This window comes from Syngnathoides biaculeatus, chromosome 10, assembly GCF_019802595.1.
Source record: "Syngnathoides biaculeatus isolate LvHL_M chromosome 10, ASM1980259v1, whole genome shotgun sequence".
Taxonomy (NCBI): Eukaryota; Metazoa; Chordata; class Actinopteri; order Syngnathiformes; family Syngnathidae; genus Syngnathoides; species Syngnathoides biaculeatus.
Genome location: NC_084649.1, coordinates 24,755,937 through 24,779,343, shown reverse-complemented (window position 1 = coordinate 24,779,343; position 23,407 = coordinate 24,755,937). Strand labels below are relative to the sequence as shown.

The 23,407-nt window shown below is 43.8% G+C and overlaps 1 protein-coding gene across 2 annotated transcripts in view; it reads right to left on the bottom strand.

Annotated features, from left to right (window-relative positions):
• Positions 1-23,407, bottom strand: part of LOC133507774 (protein phosphatase 1 regulatory inhibitor subunit 16B-like) — a 50,522-nt gene that overhangs the window by 12,672 nt on the left and 14,443 nt on the right. For both annotated transcript variants that reach the window (XM_061833189.1, XM_061833190.1), the window contains exon 2: positions 11,123-11,193. In XM_061833189.1, the coding sequence (XP_061689173.1) occupies positions 11,123-11,193 (71 nt within the window). The remainder of the gene's footprint in view (positions 1-11,122; positions 11,194-23,407) is intronic.

The window sequence follows — 23,407 nt, the reverse complement described above, 5'->3', positions numbered from 1 at the left end:
AATCGTATTAACAGTTGTCAATTATATAATATTTGAGAAATTTACATCCAAATTAGTTCTGTGTTTCCTGGTTTGGATATGCTCCTGGATATTTTTTGCTCCTCGGCTTCCATAATTGATCATATCGCAACACAGAGTGCACAGCACTTTGCCGGGAACGTCCACTTTTTGTACGTGTTGTGTGAGACACGTTAATACAGTTTTCGTTCCTATCTGCACGGTTACACTTTTTTTCAAGCCGTGTACATCTGAAACACTTTTTTTACTCCGTGGTTTTTATCAATTTCCCTGGCACGATTTTCATCTTCTCGCTCCGAGACTTTCGCCATACTGGCAAACGTGCAGACCGCTCGGTAACATGCGCACGTACTGTATGTCTATAAGTTGGAACTATGCGGTAGTAAACAGAATGCTTCTCTATGAAATGTTAACATCAGAGTGAAAATACCGCCAAAATGCTGCCGGAAATCGGAATGTTGTCGTTATTACAAAGACCAAATTTAATGCAAACAGATAGCAGTGCCGTTTCCCCTATCACAGCTGCGACTAATTTCACGACGAGCGTTGCCGATCGATGCTGGCGGCAGGTCTTGATCACAGCCATGCGCCACGTCAAGCCGTATCCCCCCGCCCCCAACATTTTTCTCAATGGATTTACAGGTTTCACAAAAATGACATTTTCAGCTGAAAAAACTCAGAATTCCACGAACCCGTGAAAAATTGTCATCCCTGCACATACTGTACAGTATCCCGATGTGATACGAACATTTCTGTCTGGAACTGAACTTTTCTCACTTATTTTTTTTTTTTCTTTTTCAGGTCACTTTTGCCAGTATAGGAGATTTTTTTTGTTGCTGTCTTTTTTTCCCAGCATGCATCATGCCCAAGGCCAGGCTTCAGAGGTGAGCAGTCTATTTATGACATCAGTCTACAATCCCGCCACCCGGCACGTAGGCCGGCGTGACACTTGCACTCCGTCACACTGTGTCCTCAGCTTGCTCTCGCAAACACACGCTTGATGCCAAGGAAACACACACACACACACACACACACAATATCTGTATGCAAATTTTGAAAGATGACCTTCTTATATCAAACAAGGCCAGATGATCCAAAAATTTCATACATAACCATTCGCACTCAGAATCAAAGCAATGGACAATTTAGACTATTTAATTCTCTAACATACATAATTTTTCAGTGTGGGAGGAAACTGGAGTGGCCAGAGAAAACATGGGCATGCAAGCTCCAAGCTAAACTCGAATATAAATCCACAATCTCTGAAATATGAGGCCAATGTGCAGAGTTAGGTGGAATTTTTTACTTTCATGCGCAACGTATCATTAAGTACTGCATTATTATTTTCCTACATTTAAGTGAAGTGTTCATGTAAAGCTATTGACTATTAAATGGTGATCAGGGGTCTCATTTGACGGGCATTCCACGTCATAAGAAGCATTTTCAAAGATGCCACTGGTGGATAAAATTGCTGACCTACGTGTGTGCGCAAGTCTCACAATAACCGGTCTCACATCACAGTTTTTGGGTCGAAACTTGTACTTTGCGCATCAAAAAAAACATTGAAAAGCAAAACTGCGACTCAGCCGCGAAGACAGAAAACGGCGGCGACGTGAAATTCGCAACGTGCTTACGTCACCGATGCGTGGATGCGGAAGTGGCGCGTTCGACTGAGGAGCGCCAAGACACCGGTTGCAAAATGCGACGCCCAATTGACCCCTCCGTACAGGGCACTTAACCACGCCTCCTGAAGTGACGTCACGCCACGTGCGCTGACGTAAGACAAACAATTCGTAAAAATGGCAAATACAATACAATACATTCTGAACTGAGACAGACTCGCTGCTTCTGATTTCATTCAAATCAATGATATATTATAGATTCTAAATACAATACATTCTTAACTGAGAGAGACGCCATGCTTCTGATTTCATTCAATCATTCACACGTAGCGGTGTTATGCTAGCGGAGAACGTCTCATTCATTTATACGAGACGTGTATTAAAAATCAAATTTAGGGCACATATTCGTGCAAACACAGTCTGGTTAAGCGAGCCAGCAAGAAATCAATACGTTTGTGCAGTCCGATCATCGCTAAATATCCCCCAACAAAGAATAAGTGTGTCAATCGTTCACACGTAGCGGTGTTATGCTAGCGAAGAACTTCGAATTCATTTATACGAGACATGTATTGAAAATCAAATATAGGGCATACCTTGGTGCAAACATATGTGTTCCGGTTGATATTAGATGGATTTAGTTGACGATGCGGTCTTCCACAAAGTTTGATCCATCGAAGGCATTTTTCGTACTGGGTCTTCGGTTTTGGAAAGGGTACGAATGGAACTCCGCCAACTAGCCTTTCAGGATACCTGTCGTCACTATTATAAAGTACGTGACTACACCTCTTAACCATATTTTTTGTTAAATGACCCAAATACGCGATAAAACGCTAACTAAACCTCTACTGGACCACGCAATGTTGTCTGAGAAAATGGCGGGAGCAAAAACGGGCTTTGGTTTATGCAGATCTCTGGCCTCTGATTGGTCAGTGACGCGGATTGCGCAATATCCACGCAGGGGTCAATTGAAAAAAGAGGGCGGTAAAGTGGAGTCGCTTTTCATCATGAAATGCGAGGCAACGCCACCCAGTTGCGGGACCCGAAAGACGAAGGCGAAGCTCAAATGGGTGAGCTTCATCTTGGTCTTCTATAACAAACATAACGTCAATGTTACCTCAAATGTTTGGCTTTTTTTTTTTTTTTTCACCTTGACAAGAGCATTATTACAGAGTGTGCTTTTTCCTCAGTGCAGTCGCTGTGTGAAATTCTGTATGATAAATCTGATGATCTGTAAGTAAAGTCGGTGGAAAAATGTGCCCAGAGATAAATAAAACTAAATTGGATCATCATCATGTCTCCAGAAGGAAGGCGGTTTAGGTGAAAGAGAGATGAAGGAAATATTTTTCTCTCTGGGTTTCTTCATTTTAGTTTGAACAAATTGAACACCTGTCGTAATCTCAAATTTGTCTTTTCCACACTCAGTTGGTCCAAGATCATAAATGCACAGTCAGGAATGCAATTAGTGCATTAATTTATCACAAAATGGCAAAATGCTAGCAGTTTCAGTGAAGATGCACAAAGGCTAAGTGTGAAGTTCCCACTGGGATCTTTTTTTTTTAAGTGCATATTATATGGGAAACGCCGTTATGGACCAAAACAAAAGGTTTGGAAAAGGCATCCGTCAGCCCTAAAACGGTTCAGTCGAGAGTTGTAAAATTCTTTGCGAGTTCACCGTTGTGTCAAGATGGCCAAACGGAAAAGAGGCAACTTTAATTTTCTGAAGTTCAGCACTTTGTTTGAACACATGTAAGCACATCTTTAATATGCTCTGATATCGTTATATCAGTGGCATTAGGATAAAAAAACAAAATTATTGAAAGTATATTGTACTAAAAAAAATGTGCTATCATGGCAGGCGTGTAAACATTATATTATATTGAGAGAGCGCACGTCCAAACTTTTAACTTTAACAACTGGAATAAAAAAGAGGCAATATCGTGAATCCGTGACGCAAGAATCGCAATGTGGCAGAGGATTGCTGTATTTGTATTCCGTGATGATCGATTGCAGGGATTCTTTGCCCCTGGGGTGGGACTCATTGTTTTCATGACGTGCATTGTGGGAATTTCCAAGCTTGACTCGAGTGTAAAATGATTTTTGTGAAACTGCGCCAGGATTCACCATTTTGTCATCCGCGAGCGACACAACGCGGAGAAATTGTTGTTTGGAACCTCGGCAAGCAGGCCTGTGCAGATAAGGCCACGTGTGTGTGTGTGTGTGTGTGTGTGTGTGTGTGTGGTGTGTGTGTGTGTGTGTGTGTGTGTGTGTGTGCGTGTAGGCAAAAAAATAATAAAAATCATTAGCCGAGACATGAGAGGAAATGAAATTACTGCACAGCGCGAGGCGCAGATTGCAGGAAGAACAGATAATTGGTGAAAGTCAGGCTCGCAAAACAAAATGAAAAAAAAACAAACAAACAATTGACTGGAGAGAGGAGTGACATAAACATATATTCAGAATGATTGGCGGGCTCAGTTTATGAACACCAAAAATTGCAATGCATTTTTGAAAGCCACTTCAGACGTCATAAAGTGGAGACTGCTGCATTTATTGACGAGCCAGTTTATTTCTTTTCTTCTTTATGAAAGAGGCTCACTCTGACAGCTTGTCGTACACTCATTGCATTTATCAGATTCTAGTTTATGGGAAAATTTTAAATTTTATCCACCAATGCGTCTTAGGACCACAGTGAACACAGAAAATAACAGAACACCAGGAAACATTCATTTTTGAGAATCAAGCTTAATGATTCAAGAAAAAAAAAAAAAAGATCTTAATCTTGCGAGAAAACGTTGGAATGCTCCAAGAATTCGGGAATTTTAAAATATCTTTGTCAGACTGCAAGAAAATAGTCGGGGAATAATGTGGATTTTACAAGACTAGTTGGAAAATTACAAGGGAAAACTTGTTTTTGTAAAAATCAAGTCGGAATCATAAATGTCTTAATACCATGAAAATGTTTTTTTTTTCCCCCCCTCCATATTTCAAGGGAAAAAAAGTATTTGAACAAATAGTTATTATTTCAAGAAAACGTCAACTTTTAGATGTGGTCACATGAAAAAAAAAATGTAATTGGTGCCGAAAAAGAAGTAACATTAGGCCAAAGTTTGAAAAGTGTCTTTTTTTTTTATTATTAACTTAAATTTTAGTTGTTATATTTCTGTTATATTTATGTCTACGTTATGATCAATTGTTGGAATATTTTATGGATAAAAAGTGTAAGATTATGAGAAAAAAATTACATTTTAAAAGAATACAGCTCGATTATTTTGAGATCGTGTTAACGTTAGGTGCAAACTTTGGTAACATTAGAGAGAAAATGTGAATTTTAAAGCACAGTAGTCTTAATTTTCCATAATAGTGGTACGTAACGTGACAAGAATTTGTACTGTACATGTTACTTAAGAAATTTGAGATTCCCTCATTAAAATTCCAACTTTATTCCAGTGAAACTACAACTAACGTTTTACTTTTTTTGTTGTTTTTCTTTCTCATAAAGATTTCATTCTCTGAACTATCTGATAGTGTATGTTATTCGTTCGTTTTTTTTTTTTTTTTTTTTTTTTTATATTTTGTTTCTCCCCAGATGAAAACAAAAGCAGAAATCTCAGTGTGTCAGCCACTTCCTGTAACAGGCAAATTAAAAGACAGATAAAACCGAGAAACCACAGCACATCTCCAGTTGTGAGCCGCCGCCGGCAGTGGCAGACGCCTTGAATGCAGACCTACACACGCATTTGACAGCCAAACTAATCTTCTTAGCCTCTTGAATAAACCCACGTCCAGTACTTCACCCACCTGCTCATCTTTTTCTCCACATTTGACTCGGAGGGCCCCGGCCCTTGGCGTCGCTTAAGACCACCCGCCCCCGCATACTTGAAATAAAATCCTCCGCAATAGGGCCGAGTGTCTGTGGGCTGTGACAAATGGCCTGGTTTGAAGCATGGAAAAAGGCCTGCATGGGATTCTTCAGCGGGGTTAGCGGAGAAGGATGGTCGGATCGGTCCAGTGAGCGACTACGCAATTAAAGCCGGAGACGTTTGAGCCGAAAAGAACTCAACTGGGCGACGGGTGGAAAAAGTTGAGCGGGGGGGGCAGTCCATCATCGTTTGTGGACCGTGTCGACCAATGATGCGTGTTATTCTTCTCACTTTATGACACACCTGCGCCAATAAACTGAGCTGGCATGAGTGACGAATGGCGCGGGGGAAAGTGGGGGGGCTCGTGTTGTCCGGAGATTGGGCTTCAATCTTTATAGGGGCTGAGTTCAAATTGAATGAAATAATTGGAGTAAATGTTTGCGTCGACACCACAAAGATTATCATCGTTTTCTGCGCTGCTGATTCTGATGAGTCGGGGGGAGTCCAGGACTGACTGTGAATTGACCACTGAGTGCGCATCCCATGTCACCCGCATAAAAGCCGGTCTGTTTGGACATCGCAGTGGGAAACCAAAATCAAATCATCCAGAAAGGAATGCAAAGCGTGAGCGTTCGCTGATCGATGGGATTCTTCCACGCCAAAATTCTACGCTCGTGCCACGGACCACGCTTGACCACACCAGCCCATATCGTAAAAATGACTCCCCCGAACCGTTTATATCCATCCGTTTTCTCAGCCCCTTATCCTCACGAGGGTCTCAGGAGTGCTGGAGTCTATTTCAGCTGTCATTGGGCAGGAGGAAGGCTACACGCTGAACCGCTTGCCAGCCAATCGCAGGGCATATGGAGACAAAGAGTCGCACTCCTAATCACACCTAGGGACAATTTAGAGTGTCCAATTGATGTTGCGTGTTTTTGGGATGTGGGAGGAAAGCGCAGTGCCCGGAGAAAACCCACACAGGGACGGGGAGAACATGCAAACTGTGCACAGGCTTTGCCATCTGAGCCACCGTGCCGGCATATTACAGACAATGTACTTTAAACCCATTTGTAGGCAGCGTCGCGTTTTTGGGACGTCATGATTTTCACGCATGATCCTTCAATATATCAAAATATTGAAGTGTTTTAATCTGAAGCCATAATTTGGGATCAGGAGAGGATAACTCGTCGGTCAAAGTTAGCAGTTAGATTTTTGGGACGAGATTCTAAATTAGTGAAGTTATAAACGAAAAAGAAGTTTTATTTCCTTGATTGTGGCCTGTTAGGAGACTTTTATCTCAATAAGGCAAGAAATTGCCACCCTGCGCATGAAAGGGTTAATGTCGTTGCGGACGTGGATGGCGTGGCCACCCGTCAAGTGTTCATTTAAATAACAGAGTCAATCTTTAATGAGCAAGCTTTTTCCTGAAAATGAGGTGTTCTGAATTTCGCCCAAATCACCACATTGACAGGCAGTGTCAAAGGTCGGCCAGCGGGTTAATGGTTATGGTTATGGTGGCGCGATGCGAATACATCACGTCGCATGTCGGCGAACGTCAGTACTGCAACGTGCGCGTGTGTGCATGTGCCCGCGCATGAATGCGGGTTTGTTTTTGTGGCCGTGGAAGCCATATATTGATGAATAACTCTGAGCGAGGAGGTAAGAGCGTTGCTGAGATGTATGCGACGCCTCAATTGAGAGCACTGCACTTCATTCCCAGGGGTGAGAGCGAGAGAGAGAGAGAGAACGTAGTCTATGTATGATTGTACAATCACAGCCAAGGTGCCGGTCTTGAAAAAATAATGCACAGACTGATCAATCCAAATAGAAAATGACACACACACATGCACACACATTTAACCCCTAAAGGTCAATGTGATGTTTTTTTTTTTTTTTTTTTTTTGGCCCGTCTCATGAAAGAAAACGCCAAACATCCCGCAGGTCACTGCTGGAGTTTTTTTTACGATTCGTCTCACCGCCTGCCAGCGGGCGCGAGAGCATCCAAAAGGGAAAACGTGCGCTAGATGAGGCACACAAAAATATTCAAAAAAAAAAAAAAACTGCCGCGAGGACTGAGCAGAGATAAACAAAAAGACAGCGATGACATTTTAAAAAATATTCCTGTAGTGTACAATCCGTCACCGTCTTTATTCGAATTGGTTGACGCTACATTAATGCAGTAGATGCTCGTCGGTCATGAGATTAAGTACACCGGCACAATGTGCTTTTGTGTACTCTGCACCGCTTCTGGTACTGTGGTTATTTCTACGTTTGAATTTTGTGTCGGTACATTGCAGATCTGGATGCCGTTGCATTTATGTCCAGCAACATTCAAAATTCTTGCTCAAAGATGCACTATCGGAAAAAATCTGACCCCAAAAAAATGTACTCTTGATGGGCAGGAACTCAAGACATAAGACATTGTAAAGTAAATTCTCCTGGAGTCCAGTTCACATTTCAATCATTACTTAAAGGTGCACCGTCATGAAATGCATGATTTTTAGTTTGTTATTAATGGGGAAAAAAGGGCAGCCGGAATGGACCCGTCTGTTTTTTCACCACACAAAATGATTGATGGATTTTTGTCACTCCCGCCATGAAAATCCTCTCGAGGGATTTGTTTTGGAGAAGAAGCAGGAAGTGACGTTAGTAGCAGGCGCCCACTCAGGCGGTCTCGTATGTTTCTACGAGTTTTACCTGCTGGAAGGTAGCTTGTTGTTCCTTCGTGTTAGCCAAAATGCCGGCTCGTTGTATTGCTAGCTATTGTTCGAACACTCAGGAGGATGGATTCATTCTTCAAAATTCTAAAAAAAAAAAAAAAAAGACCTGGTTCGTCATGAAAAATGGATTACACGGGTGCAAAGGACAAGAGCTTTGTGCGTTCCAAATGACAAGTAGTTGTGAATCCAGCTACTAAAAAAAATCCTCGTAATCCTCTCAGAATGTAACAAAAGATCCGCGTGCATAAATCAGGGGTGCTAAATGTGTCAATGTACCCGTCGGCACCGAGCAAGGCTTCGGCCAGGCTGGCTCATACATACTGTCCGGGAGTCAATTGTTAGTTAGAAGCGATCCGCATATCATCTAAATATGGCTCGAAACGATAGGCTAATATGGCCTCAATTGTGAGATGTTCTCCTCTTTGAAAAGAGTTTCCGTGTCCCATAGTAGGTGGCGCAGCGTGTTTTCAATGGCGAATGTCGCGGTGTGACGTAATGGAGAGACGTTGCAGGGAATATGGCGACCACTTGGATGTCGAATGAGACTTCGGCAACTTTGCACATGGACGACGTGCTCTCCCCTCATATTTATTTTTTCGCATGGGAATTGAAGTGAATAATGTATTTTTCATTACAATATCTATTTTAGAATGTTTACAGGCACGACACTTGACCTTTAATAATAGTTTCCGTATGAAGTTTGTTGTTACATCTGTAAAATGGAGTCAGGCTGGAAAAACGCGCTCATTCTAAAATGCTGCTCCGCTCTTCTGCTTTTAACTTTCTTCCAGGCAAAGACGAGCTTGTTGGTATTCTCCGGCACGAAGCGAGCCCGCTATCCCCCGTCCGCCCCTTCGCGAGGGTGTACGCATTTGCCTCCGAGCGCCCCCACCCACCCGTAAAATTTCCGCTGCCCCGTTTGAATCGGCATGAAAAAGGCCGCCTCTGCTCTCTCGCGGCGCCCGCCGACGTCTCCCCAAGTGGATCTCATCGGATTGTAAGTACTGCAGCGAGAGTGCGCGCCGTTGCACTCAGACAACTCAACTCTGAAAACTTGGTGTTATTTCATAACTGTGCTTGTCTCGATGTGGGGGGGATGAGGGAATTTTGCGTTCAAGCCGGTTGCTCCCGCGGCCGAAATGGCGTCCTTACATCATCATTAAGTCAATTGCGATGATCGCACTAAAAGACAATTAGTCGCTGATGACTGTAAACAGAGCGAGGTTGATTTGTGATTAAACGAGGCGACACTTTCGGGGGGGGGGGGGGGTTGGCGCTCTGAATGTATATTAGCCACGTATTAGCGCCAGTAATGGCTCAATTAAGGAGTGAAAACAGAGGTGGACGCCTTTCGATTTCCTCTCCCTACGCGACTGACTCAATATTGAAATCATTTCCTCAATGTGAAATAACATCTGCATCTATTAGCGTCTGCACAAAGCCTCCAAGTCAAAATACGACTTGATTTCTTTCAGTTTCGTCATCGACAAGGAGCAGAGGTGGGCAAAGTACGGCCTGGGGGGGGCCGCATGCAACCCGCTCTGTCCTTTTCACCTCAGCAGTTTTTTGTTTTCCTCCCTAAAATAGATGAATCAAAAAATATCCATCCATTTTCTGTCTCGCTTATCCTCATAAAGGTTGCGAGAGTCCTGGAACCTATCCTCGCTGTCATCGGGCAGGGGGCAGGGTACACCCTGAACTGGTCGCCAGCAAATCGCAGGGCACATGGAGACAAACAGCCGCACTCACAATCACACCTTGGGGCAATTTAGAGTGTCCAATTAACGTTGCGTGTTTTTGGGATGTGGGAGGAAACCGGAGTGCCCACCCGGAGGAAACCCACGCAGGCACGGGGAGAACATGCAAACTCCACACAGGCGGGGCCGGGATTCAAACCCCGGTCCTCAGAACTGTGAGGACGCGGCTCTAACCAGGAGCAACCACCCTAAATAAATTTACGAAAATAATGACATTTAAAGCGGACATATTATGGAAAAGGGACTTTTAAATGGCTTTTCTCCAAATAGTTGAATCTCCGGTGTGCCTGCTCCCGGAGAAAACCCACGCAGGCATGGGGAGAACATGCAAACTCCACACAGGGGGGGCCAGGATCGAACCCTTGTCCTCAGAACTGTGAGGCCAACGCTTTACCAGCTGATCCACCATGCCATCCAAAAAATATCTCTCCATCCATTTTCTGAGTCGCTTATCCTCACAAGGGGTCGCGAGAGTGGTGGAGCTTATCCCAGCTGTCATCGGGCAGGGGGCGGGGCACTCACAATCACACCTGGGGGCATTTTAGGGTGTCCAATTAATGTTGCTTGTTTTTGGGATGAGGGAGGAAACCGGAGTGCCCACCCCAGAGAAAACCCACGTAGGCACGGGGAGAACATGCAAACTGCACACAGGCTTTATATAGCTAATAATAATGAGCTAATTTGGTTTTATACTGCACCCCATTCCACGTGCACAGTTTTGAAAATGTGCTGCAGTCCTTCTCCAAGTCAGCTGGTACATTTTGGTCATTTCCGGTAGCTGTTTTTCTTTTTTTTTTTTTTAACTTTCCTTTCCGTAACAAGGAACAAAGCAGCAACGACAACGGCGACCGTCAAGCTGCCTACTTGAACATATGGACCTAAAAGCGTAGGTGGCATGTGGAGCAGGGAGGAAGAGTAACTATGTCATTGCAGCATGTGACTAAAACGGACCAATCACGAGAGAGGATCTCCGCGCCTTTCTCCGTGCAGCGACTTTTTTTAGACGTGTGCTGTGCGGAACGTTGCGTACGTCGTGTGATGCCACCGCGGGAGTACAAAGTGGCCTTTTCGTGTCGAGGATTGCACAAAACGACACAAATGAGACTGGCTATGCCGACTTTTCAAAAGCCGGTCGGGCGTCTCACCTGATGTAGCGCAGTGAGGCCGTCTTCGTTGCAGAGGTCCGGGCTGACATTGTTTTTCAACAAGTAGCGCACTGGTGGAAAACAGACGGAGCAAATGATTAATGAAAGCTGACGGCTGGGAAATATTGCTATTACGCGATATCTCCCCATTCGCTTGAATTCATTTGCTCGCCCGTGCAGGTTCGAGCTTTGCGCTTGTCCTCTAATGAACTAGGTGATGGCGAAGAGATGAATATAATTGGAAATCATGTTTTCATTGATTTGGTTTATTTTGACACAAAATATGCAAAGAGATGTGGAGAAATGGCCTCTCTTTGCTCCCGGAACGCGCCACTTCCTCTAGCGTGCTGCATTATGCCAGAATGGTTATGACGCCGCATGATAACTTGTAAATTATGAAGGGGTCTGAAATTTTCATCGTAGGTGCATGTCAACCGTGAGGGAGATAATCTAAAAAGAAAAACCCATAAATCACAATGATTTTTTTTCAATGATTTATTTGTGTAATACAGCTGCAAATAAGTATTTGAACACCTGTCTATCAGCTAGAATTCTGACCCTCAAAGAACTGTTAGTCCGCCTTGAAAAGTCCACCTCCACTCCATGGATTATCCTGACTTGTAACATGGCCAAGACAAAAGAGCTGTCCAAAGACACCAGAGACAAAATTGTGCAACTCCACACGGCTGGAATGGCCTACGGAGAAATTGCCAAGCAGCTTGGTGGGGAAAAAAAAAGTCCACTGTTGGAGCAATCATTAGAAAATGGAAGAAGCTAAACACGACGGAGTGGAGCCCCATGCAAGATATCACCTCTTGGGGGTCTCAGTTATCCTTAGAAAGGTGAAGAATCAGCCCGGGACTACGCGACAGGACTTGGTCAATGACCTGAAAAGAGCTGGGACCACCGTTTCCAAGGTGACTGAAGACGTTGTGGTTTGAAATCACGCATGGCACAGAAGGTTTTCCTGCTTAAACCAGCACATGTCAAGACCCGTCTTAAGTTTGCCAATGACCATTTGGATGATACAGAGGAGTCATGGGAGAAAGTTTTGTGGTCAGATGAGACCAAAATGGAACTTTTGGGTCATAATTCCACCAACCGTGTTTGGAGGAAGATGAATGATGAGTTCCATCTCAAGAACACCATCCCCACTGTGAAGCATGGGGGTGGTAGCATCATGCGCTGGGGGTGTTTTCCTGCACATGGGACAAGATGACTGCACTGTATTAAGGAGAGGGTGACCGCGGCCATGTATTGTGAGATTTTTGGGGAACAACCTCTTTCCCTCAGTCAGAGCATTGAAGATGGGTCGTGCATGACAATGACCCGAAGCACACAGCCAGGAAAACCAACGAATGGCTCCGTAAGAACAACATCAAGGTTCTGGCGTGGCCTAGCCAGTCTCCCGACCTAAACCCAATAGAAAATCTTCGGAGGGAGCTGAAAGTCCGTGAACAACTGCAGGAAACGTTTGACCTCTGTGATTGCAAGCAAAGGCTACTGTACCAAATATTAACATTGGTTTTCTCCGGTATTCAAAGACTTATTTGCAGCCGTATCACACAAATAAATGGTTAAAAAAAAATCATACATTGTGATTTCTGGATTTTTCTTTTTAGATTTTCTCTCTCACAGTGGACATGCACCTATCATGAAAATTTCACACCCCTCCATGAGTTCTAAGTGTGAGAACCTGCAATATAGCAGGGTGTTCAAATACTTATTTTCTTCACTGTATGTGTGGTATGCTGCTATGTCACTAATAGTAAGTTACAAGTGCATGTGATATAATGCTCGATACACAACATTGTATCAAATAAAGAACATATGGGGTTTTTATAATATGCTGCTATGTTGCTAATAGTTCGTTAGACAAAACATAAGGAGTGAAATCCCGACAGAGAATCGTATGCTGCTATTCCGCCGGTACTCAAACACATGGCTTGTAAAAAAAATTACCAAAAAAAATGGATTTAGTCATGACAGTGCATGATTAGCTGCTATGCTGACAATATTATGAAGAACAGAGTTTAGTCAGGAGAGTGCAGGATTAGCTGCACAACTGGTAGCAAATACAGAAGATTGGCAATTTCGTCACAACAGTGCACGAAACGTACTGCTCGCCGCAACTGTGCCACTCACGAGAAGGAATGAAATGACGCGACGAGATCCATCTTTAACCTTTTTGTCACCCGCCGCAGCTGCCAATCAACACTCATCCCATTAGTCAACCGCACTGGTGGGAAATTCAATCTCTCAAATTAACAAAACATTCCTGCCAAGATGTTACCTAACTGACCTTGGGAAACGGGATGCCGTCGCCGACGTGGGCGGGGCTATTTGTTATGGGTGATGACGCGATGACGCGTAGGATTACGGCGTCTGCTGGCCAGAGCAGATAAAGCCTCCTCCCCACTAATACACAGAAAATAAATCAGCAACGTGAATTTCGGTAAACCTCTGTGCAGGGACTGATGTTATGGACATCCTCCTGTGTGTGCTTTTCCACAAAAACATTAGAATGAGAGATGAGAGGGATTTCATAATTCATTATGTGTCATCTAAGTAGTCACTCATGGTCTAATACATTAGACACTAAACACAAAAACCACTCTCCTGCATTCACACCGTATATTACTGCATAAAAGGCTTTTTTTTTTTTTTTTTTTTTTTTTTTTTTAAACTAAGAGCACAGTGGACCAAAACTTAAAATTTGAGGGCCACAAAAACAACATTTTGGGTTGGACTTGCAAATAAAGTAAAGATAAGCATTCAATTTGCATTCAAGCATTCAGATCAGCATACTTGTAACTCAAGCCACCATCTCAAATCATCTTTTCCCATTCAAATGAAAGGAAACGCCATTATTCCGTCTCAGCTTTCACTCCAAAAAACGGACAAAAATGGCTCTCCATAATGTATCGTGTTGTGGTAAAAGAGGGAGCTGAGGTCCAAAGGCGAAGCTCTCAATTTACCCGTCGATCTACGTTCCGAGCCTCTCCCGTTGTCACGAGCTGTGGGCCATGACCGGGAAGAAGAAGATCCCAAATACAAGCGGCCCAAATGAGTTTCCTCCTGCCTGGGGGGCGTCCACCTTACAGATAGCGGGAGAAGTTGGATGGATGGATGGAATATTGTGCTCCATGAAAAAATATGCAGTATTGACAATTGAATTTTAAAAAATAAAGATTTCAACTGTTTTTGTCAAACTAATGCTGATCTTTATTGAGCGGTTGTTGTGAAACCCACTCGGGTTCTCGTCTCATCCGTCTGGGCTGGTCCACTAATATTTTAGACTACAGTAAAGCCTCGGTTCTCGAACGTCCCCGTTTTCAAACAAATCGGTTTTCAAGGGGAATTTAGAGATTTATTTTTTTTCTGCTGCTGTTTTCGTACGAAAATCTGTGCTTTTGTTATTGTCAATTCGAACGCCGCCCCCCCCCCCCCTCCGAAAAAAAACATAATGACGTAACACGCGGCGCAACCAGCACGCTTTTGTTATTGTGTATAACGCAGCCTCTGTACACAGACGTGTCCCGGTAGTGACTGTTGTTTTTCTTCTTATCTCATTCTCGTCATCTCGTATTAACCCCCAATCATGGCTCCTGCTTGTTTGAAGTTATTCTGCACTTTTGTTAGTAAAAAAAAGTTTACAAGGCCGGGGTCGCTACAAATACTATAATAATAATAATAATAATAATACAAATCTACTACTAACGCATACATTTTAAGCAAAAAATAAATATACTGTATTTCTTAAATTATTTTTTATATAAAGTATTTAAACTATACATGTATTTCTACTATGCAGTTTATTATCAGGAAAAGCTAAAAAAAAAATGCTTTAAAAAGCCCAATTCTTTAGGCTTAGAACAGATTATTTCTTTTTCCATGCATTGTAATGGGAAACATCGATTCAGTTTTCGAACAAATCCCTTCTCGACCCGTTTTCTGGAACGGACTGTGGTCGAGAACCCAGGCATCACTGCATTTAATTTGGTGAGTTATGGTTGCCAAGACAGAGAAACCCTTTAACAGTTCACAAACCCAAAAGAACACAAAACGAAACAATAACAAAACTCAAAATAAAGTGTTTCACGATTTTTCCACTTCCAAGCCACCGTACAGAGGTGCGATTCTCCTTATTTTAATCCAGCATGCTGTCAAAATCAATTTGAGACGTTTTTTTGCATTCTGATTGGATGTATTATTGTCGACCTAATAATGTTTTCTTGAGCTTTTTGCTGCTTTCATGTACCTTTGTAAAGGAGTAAAATCCCCGCGTTCTGGGGATCGAAGTGAATGTGGCTTTATGCGCAGTGTAAAAATAGATGACTTTGCCTGAGGATTCATTTACTTTAAAAGGAGCAGGCATCTTTTCGCTACAAGTGCTCTTGCTCATAAAATGAAGGGAAAAAAAAACGCCTCCCATTACTTTTTAGCACATCCTTCCGCAGACAGATTCCCCCAATATTACACTCGTTTAGGATTTTTCTGCTTCGCGGGCTTCCACTGGGGCTCCATTTGTGAAATGTCACAGAAGTATTCCGGTATGTTCCGCTTGATAGTCAGCCGCATTGGCGCTACCGTGCCGGTCTGTCATAAATATGGCCAAGGACGAGTTCCACGCGCACACAGACTGATTTGTATTAATTGGAAGGGGCGGGAGCCTTCATTCAAAATACCGCAACGGCAATAAACAAAACGAAAGGCTCACGTCATTGTCAGCGTGAATCGAGACCGAACGTTCAAGTTGCGAGAGCTAACACTGGGGAATGAGACGCAATCAGCCCAGTGAGATGGGAAATCATTTTGAATGATAATTAGAAAGCTTTGTTAGTGACTCGCAATGCAATATGAGAAACTAATCGGCCTCAATAGAATAGATATTACATGACTTTTAATCATGTACCAGTGAGGCAAAAACGAGACTTGGAAGAAAGTGAGAGGGCTCGACGCTGCACGGCTGCTTGGGAAACAGCTCATAAGGGTCTGATATTCTGACATGCATCTAGTTGCGGATCAAGAAGGTGAGGTTCATGTACAACCGGACGTGCCACCAAAAAGACAAGTCACGGCATTGCATGAATTTTTTCACTATGACGCCAAAAAGGGAACATAATGCTGGTAGTCATGACAGTACATTATATACTTCTAGACCATCAACGGAGTGGCATGCATGAGGGGGGCAGAGGAGGAAGAGTGGAACTCCAGGGACAAGAGATGGCGAGGGTGGATGACTTCAAATACTTGGAGTCAACAATACAGAGGAATGGGGAGTGTGGTAAAGAAGTGAAGAAACGGGTCTAAGCGGGGTGGAACAGTTGGCGCAAGGTGTCTGGTGTTCTATGTGACAGAAGAGTGTCCGCTAGGATGAAGGGCAAAGTTTATGAAACAGTGGTGAGGGCGGCCATGATGGACTGGATTAGAGACAGTGGCGCTGAAGAAACAACAGGAAGCAGAACTGGGAGGTGGCAGAGATGACGATGTTGAGGTTCTCGCTCGGAGTGAGCAGTTTGGATAGGATTAGAAATGAGCTCATTAGAGGGTTAGCCAAAGTTGGATGTTTTGGAGACAAGGTGAGAGAGAGCAGACCTGGATGCTTTGGACATTTCCAGAAGCGAGAGAGCGAGTATATGGGTAGGAAGGGTGCTCAGGATGGAGGTGCCAGGCAAAAGAGCGAGAGAGAGAGAGAGAGAGAGGAAGACTAAAGAAAAGGTTGACTGATGTTGTGAGGGAGGACATGAGGACAGTGGGTCTGAGAGAGGAAAAAGATGACACGCAGTGGCAACCCCGAACAGGACAAGCCGAAAGGAAAAGAAGACTCACGTTTGAAAAATGTACGGGTGTGGTCCGTCATGCCTGCAGATATAAAGCTGCGGGTGCGTGTTGTGTTTGTAATTGAGTGTACCCCTTTAAGAGCGGAGGGGGGCGGTGTCAGGTAAACGAGGAAGTAAAAGTAGGCTGAGCGGCACCTCATTAAGAGACCGTGTGCTTCCGTGTTAAAAACTGTGGTTCACTACGCTGGATCGGTTTTCATGTGCGCTGAGTGTGCAACAATTGCGCAGCTCAGAGGTAACAATTGGTCAAGGCTACACAAAATAAGCGACATCTTTCAATTTCTACTTATTTCTACTCATAACAAATTTTATGCGCGTTTTTTTTTGTGCTCGTCTGTCTGTCGTCTGAGTACGATAGGCCATGGTCAAATCACAGTGACTGTATCAATATTAATATTTTCAAACAATGGCCAGACTAAGTGCTTCAGTCATGATGTGTTTTGCTTTTTCTTTGGCATAGACTCATTTGTTTCATTTCATACTTGTTGAATGAGCAAGCACTCCAGAGACTAAATTATTTCTATAGAAAGCCATTAAAAGGTCAATTGGTGTGTTCTGCATAAAATATTACATAAAGTATTGCAAAGTAACTAACTTAGCTCCATCAGTCTGTCACCACCCTTTAAGAATGAGTAAACACACGCCAAAAACCAATCCATTAGATGGGAGAGTCGCCATGGCGATTATCCGCCGTCGCGGGCCATCAACGCGCGCACGACTTCCCGGGCGGGTTCGGCGAATTCCAAGCGACACGGGGGGAGGTGGACAAGATGCTTCCCAAAAGATAAAAAAGATACGTCAACAAACAAGGGCGCAGGAAAAGGAGCGCACCCTTCCTTCCTGCTATCTCGGGGGGGGGTCACTGTCAAGATAGGAGCGTCCCAAGCGGGCTGGGAGAGTGTTCAAAGGCAATAACGCGAGTGCCGCTCCGGACCTCTGAGTCATAACGCGTATTAATTAAAATGCTTCAACCTCTTAGTGTTCTTGGAGTGGATATTAAAAAAATCTACACATCCCCGTTAATATGCCACCTTTTCATGATATTAAAAAGAACAACATGAAGAGGAGTCCATTTTTTGTTTACCACCAATGTGGTGCATAAAACCTGGACAACAAAAAAAAAAATCATCAAGCATCCATCCATCCATTTTTTTTTTTTTAGCCGCTTATCCTCACAAGGATCATGAGGAGTGCTGGAGCCTATCCCAGCTGTCATCGGGAAGGAGGCGGGGTATACCCTGAACTGGTCGCCAGCCAATCGCAGGGCACATCGAGACAGACAAGAGTCACACTCCCAATCACACCTATGGGCAATTTGGAGTGTCCAATTAATGTTGCAGGTTATTGGAATGTGGGAGGAAAGCAACGCAGGCACGGGGAGAACATGCAAACACCACACAGGCAGGGCCCGGATTGAACCTGGGACCTCAGAACTGTGAGGCCAACTCTTTTTTTCCCCCGCTGATCCACCGTGCTGCCTCTTTTTTAATTATTCTTATTATGAATTACCAGTTCAAATCTGTATTACACACTTTTCAGTCAGATTCCAACATTGGTGTCGTCGTACAGTGTGAATTCTTTGAGCAACCTCAAAATCATAGAATTTAGAATCTGACCAAAATTGGAGCAGAAAATGTTGACATTGGTTGAATTCTTTTTTTCAACTTGACAAAAAAGAATGTAAAAAAAAAAAAAAAAAAAGTGTAAGCCATATGACCCCTTTGCATCACATTTTAATATCCATGGGTGACACCACGGTGGAGCAGCTGGAAAGCCTCACAGTTCTGAGGTCCCGAGTTCGATCCCGGCCGGCGCTTCCTGTGTGGCGTTTGCATGTTCTCCCAGTCCTCCGGGCAGTCCGGTTTCCTCCCACATCCCCAAAACATGCAACATGAATTGAAGACTCTAAATTGTGAGTGCGTCCGTTCGTCTCCATGTGCCCTGCGATTGGCTGGCAACCACTTCGGGGTGTAACCCCGCCTCCTGCCCCGTTGACAGCTGGGATAGGCTCCAGCACTCCCCCCGACCCACGTGAGGATAAGCGGCTAAGAAATTGGATTGATGGTTGGACTTGTGTTTATACTGATGACAGGAAAGAATAATAAATGTTTTTAAATTCTATTTCCATTCTTTTCTGTTTTCTCTGGAGTGTCTGCACCCCCCCCCCTTTTTTTTTTTTTTTTTTTTTAAGCAGCCTCTATCATCTCTTTGCTTCGTGAGGTTTCTTAAAAATGAAACAGTACTCTTGTCACGCAGCAGTAACATTTTGTCGGTGAGATGAGAGCAGAGGACGCTTTATTGCACGGACGAATGCCGAATCACGCCGTCGCTCCCGAGGGCTTTCGGCCGTCGGGCAACGAGCGGCGAGCTAAGCTCGGGTCGGCGAACATGCGTCATGCGATAGTCGAGTCCGGGAATCGCCGAGTTTTCCGCACACGAGCTCGGTTTGGGATATTGAAGCGGTAAATCTTTGTTTTGCGCCAATAACAGCTGCCACGGAGTCCGCCTCGATCACACGCGCTTAAAGTACGCCGTCGGGATACGCTCGGTATGCTTTATGTGATGTGACTAAAATGTCACTGTGGTTTATAATCCCTCTGAGAGAGACGCCGTAAAAATCTAAGCCATTATTTTTCACCGGTTGTTTGTACACGGAATAGGTCCGACTCTCATGGCAAGTGTAGTCGAGCCATCCGTTTTATTTCCCCCCTTTGGCAAGGGAATCGGGTCCCACCGTGGATTGGTCGCCAGTCAATCACAGAGCACATCCTTCCATTTTCTTTCGGGTTTGTGGTCCCCAACCCCCGGGCCGCCGAAGAAATAATCAATTAGTTCTGTTGGGTTCATTATCCAAGTCTGAACAATCTTTTATTTTGAAAAAAATTACAGGATTCTCTTGATTACATCTTGCTGACCTCAGTGCCAAGATTTACCCCCAAAACCTGGCACAATGCGTACAAAAAAAAACACGTCTCTGGAAAGTTTCTTTTATGTTATGTAGCCTCCTATATTTAAAATACAGAATTAGCTTTTTTGTGCACTGTATTGTCTGTGCTTTCATCCAGGATCAGGCTGTGCCAAGGTGGAATTTTAAAATGACACACGCTCTCATCCTGCACTTTCTACTTTAGCTTCAGATCAGACGTTTCTCACTCGAAAAAAAAAAAAAAATCATCTCGTCCAGTTTCCCCACTTTTTCTCCGATTATTCACATACTCCGACAGTCACTGCATCTTAAAATAATAGCAATTATTTTTTTAACTTTCTCCATTTATATTGAAAGTAAGCATAAGCAGCATGTTTAGCTCATCTTTGCTCTACGTTGCCCAGACTGTGTTGCTAACTAAAGCAACTGTGGTGGACGCTGTCGTTATAAAACACATTGATTGCCTACATAAATACTGTAAGATTTGTGATTATGAGTGTACGTCTTTAAGAGGGTGGGGGTGTAAGGTAAACTGGGAAAAAGAGTGTGTGGCGGAGAGGCAGTTGTCGTTAAGTTCCGTGTGCTGCCTAAAAGAAACCAGTGGCTTCTTCCTTTCATTTTTTACAGTACGTATGTGATGTAACAACCAGTCATCCCTCACTTATTGAATCACATTGCAAAATGCCACAAACTGAATAGTTGTATGTTATACTTTAAATTTAGATTTTTTATTTTTTTTTTTTGCACGCAAAGCAGAATATCTGTGAAGAGACTCCATCGGCAGTGCACAATTCCGCATGCGCACAGTAGAGGGACATTGGCTGATGTCTTTTTTTTTTTTGGGCACGCCGTCCCGCGATCGACGAAAAACTGCCCGATCGCGATCGAGGCATTGAGCATCCCTGCTATATATAACATCATAGCTTTGTTTCCCACGAGCAGGCTACTTTTTTTTTTTTTTTTCTTTCTCGCAACAATACCAGAAGAGTGCATCAGAATGCGTTCCACGCAGCTCGGTACAGTATCCTCCCTTGCTCGGCAGCACGGAAAGTAGGCCACATCCAGAAGTAGCATGGAAATGACATTGGTTTTAGTAGGACGTTCGCGGAGGAGAGCAGCAATATAATTAGCATTCCGTCACGGTTTATAATTATCCTGCGCGTGATGACCTGTTGAGGGACGTTAATTGTACGCTGCGTCGCTGCAGGACGGGACAGCGTACGGGGTCGCTACGAAATAGAATAAACATAACACGCTATAGCTTCCCTCTATTATACCGCTGGCGTCAGTAGCTAGCAAATCCCTCGGGTAATGTTTGCGGACATGCCGGCAATTCCCAGACGTTATTAGCTGTGTGGATATGAGCTTTTATTTCGTATCAATGAAGTGTTCCTGAGACCGAAGCTTTTCATTCAACGCGTTAGATGCTGTCTTGAAAAGAATTTGACACCGCCTGCTATTTAATGATTAAAAACGTTAAACAAAGCTTTAGAAGGTTTTCTCAAAAGGGGGCCGAGTACTTTCCCCCCCCAGCTCCACCGTGCTGTGCAGTTTACGTTCTTCACATGCTCGCACTCTTGACTTTCTCCCACATTCCAAAAATAATGTATCGGGTTCATTGAAGAGTGTGAGTGGGTTGGGGGTCGGGACGTCCCTTTGGTGTGCGCCAATTCTTGACCAAGGACCGGTGAACCAAACAAGTACAAGTACAAAGAACTCATAGGAGGAGGGACTGCTTTGCAATAATTGAATTCATTGGAATACATTCATTAATAGAAGAACAGTAAAATCAATTTACGGGTTCGTTTTATTCTGCGCACTTTCCTGTTGCTGCGTCATCCCCAGGCCAGGAACGCTGGATTAGCGACGAGGTGACGTCACACACTAAACGTTATTATGGAGCAGTAAAGTCGACGAGTCCATACAACCGCTACATTGTATCTCATAGTAAACATTTGTCCAGTGTTGCTTTCCATTCACAAAGGCCTTCAGAGGTTTGGAATAAATGCTCCCTTGTTTATCACAGCACAACGATGGCTCTCCAAAAACTGCCCCGCTGGTTTTCTTTTCTCTCCATCAAGGCCAACGAGCACGACACGGTATCTTTTCCAAGTCTGGTCCAGACTGCCTTTTGATCTATGGACGGCCGAGACAGTATAAAGGAGTTCTAAATAAAGTTTGAGGAGACAAATGTTTTTGTTTCTTCTCGGTTCTGGCGTCGTGAGTCCTTGTGCAAGCCGCGTGCCAGAAAGATGCCTGACACCCGCTGATTACTGGGAGGAACGAAATGGTTAGGCCGGCGGGGAGTCAAGCCAAGCTGTGAGAGTTCCATCTTGGCAAGTCCATACACTACATCGCCAAAAGTATTCACTCACATATCATTTAAAGTGACATCCCCTTCTTAATCAATGGGATTCACTATGACATCGGGTCAGGTTTTACAACTATAACAGCTTTAACTCTTCGGAAAAGGCTTCCCACAAGGTTCAGGAGTGTGTGTGTGTAGGGAAGTTTTGAGTATTTTTCCAAACATGCATTTGTGAGGTCATGCAGTGATGTTGGATGGGAAGGCCTAGTTCTCATTCTGCACTCTAATTCGTCCCAACGATGTTTTACCAGGTTGGTGTCAGGACTCTGTTCAGACCGAATTCTCTCATGGGTATCTTTCTGGACCTTGCATTGGTATACATACAGTAACAGTCGTCTTGTAACAGGAAGACGCCACACGCAATTAATTTTCCAAAAGCTCTTTGAATGCTGAATCTTTCGAGGTTCCTTTCATTGGAACTAAGGTGCCAATAATTTGGACAATTCAATGCTCCCAACTTTCTGAGAACAGTTGTTTCATTTCTTACATGGTCGTGCACCAGTGCACAAAGCAAGGTCCACGTAAACGTGGATAAGACAGTTTAATGCCCCTGACCTAAACCCGATAGAACACCTTTGGGATTAATTAGATAGGAGTCCGAGAGCCAGGCCCTGTCATCCATCATCAGTGGGTGACCTCACAGCTGCGCTTCTGGAAGATTGGTCAAAAATTCCCCATAAAAACACTCGTCAACCTTGTGGACAGCTTGACCAAAAGAGTTGAAGCTGTTATCGCAATAATAATGTCATATTGAACCCTTTGGATTAGGAACTGGTTGTCACTTAAAATAATTTGGGAGTCAAGGCAGATGAACCAATACTTTGGGCAATGTAGTGTATGTGAGGCAAGCTCAGACCCGAGCCTTTATGGAGCTTATCGCCAAGTACACAACTGGAGTGTGTCACATCCCTATAAGTGCTTATATCTAGTATGTATTGTACAACTGTAGAGAAAGTATGACATTGTGAAGCGAGCACGTTACTTTTCTGCAATGCTGATCATTAAAGGTGTCGTTGACTACAACCAAAGTAGCCTGGGCAGAATAATTCGTCTGGGCTCCCTGGAGCGTAAACATGGACCCGGACAACTTTCTGGAGCAACCGTGTCAGCATCTATTGGAACGCTAATGACCATGAAAATATCATCTT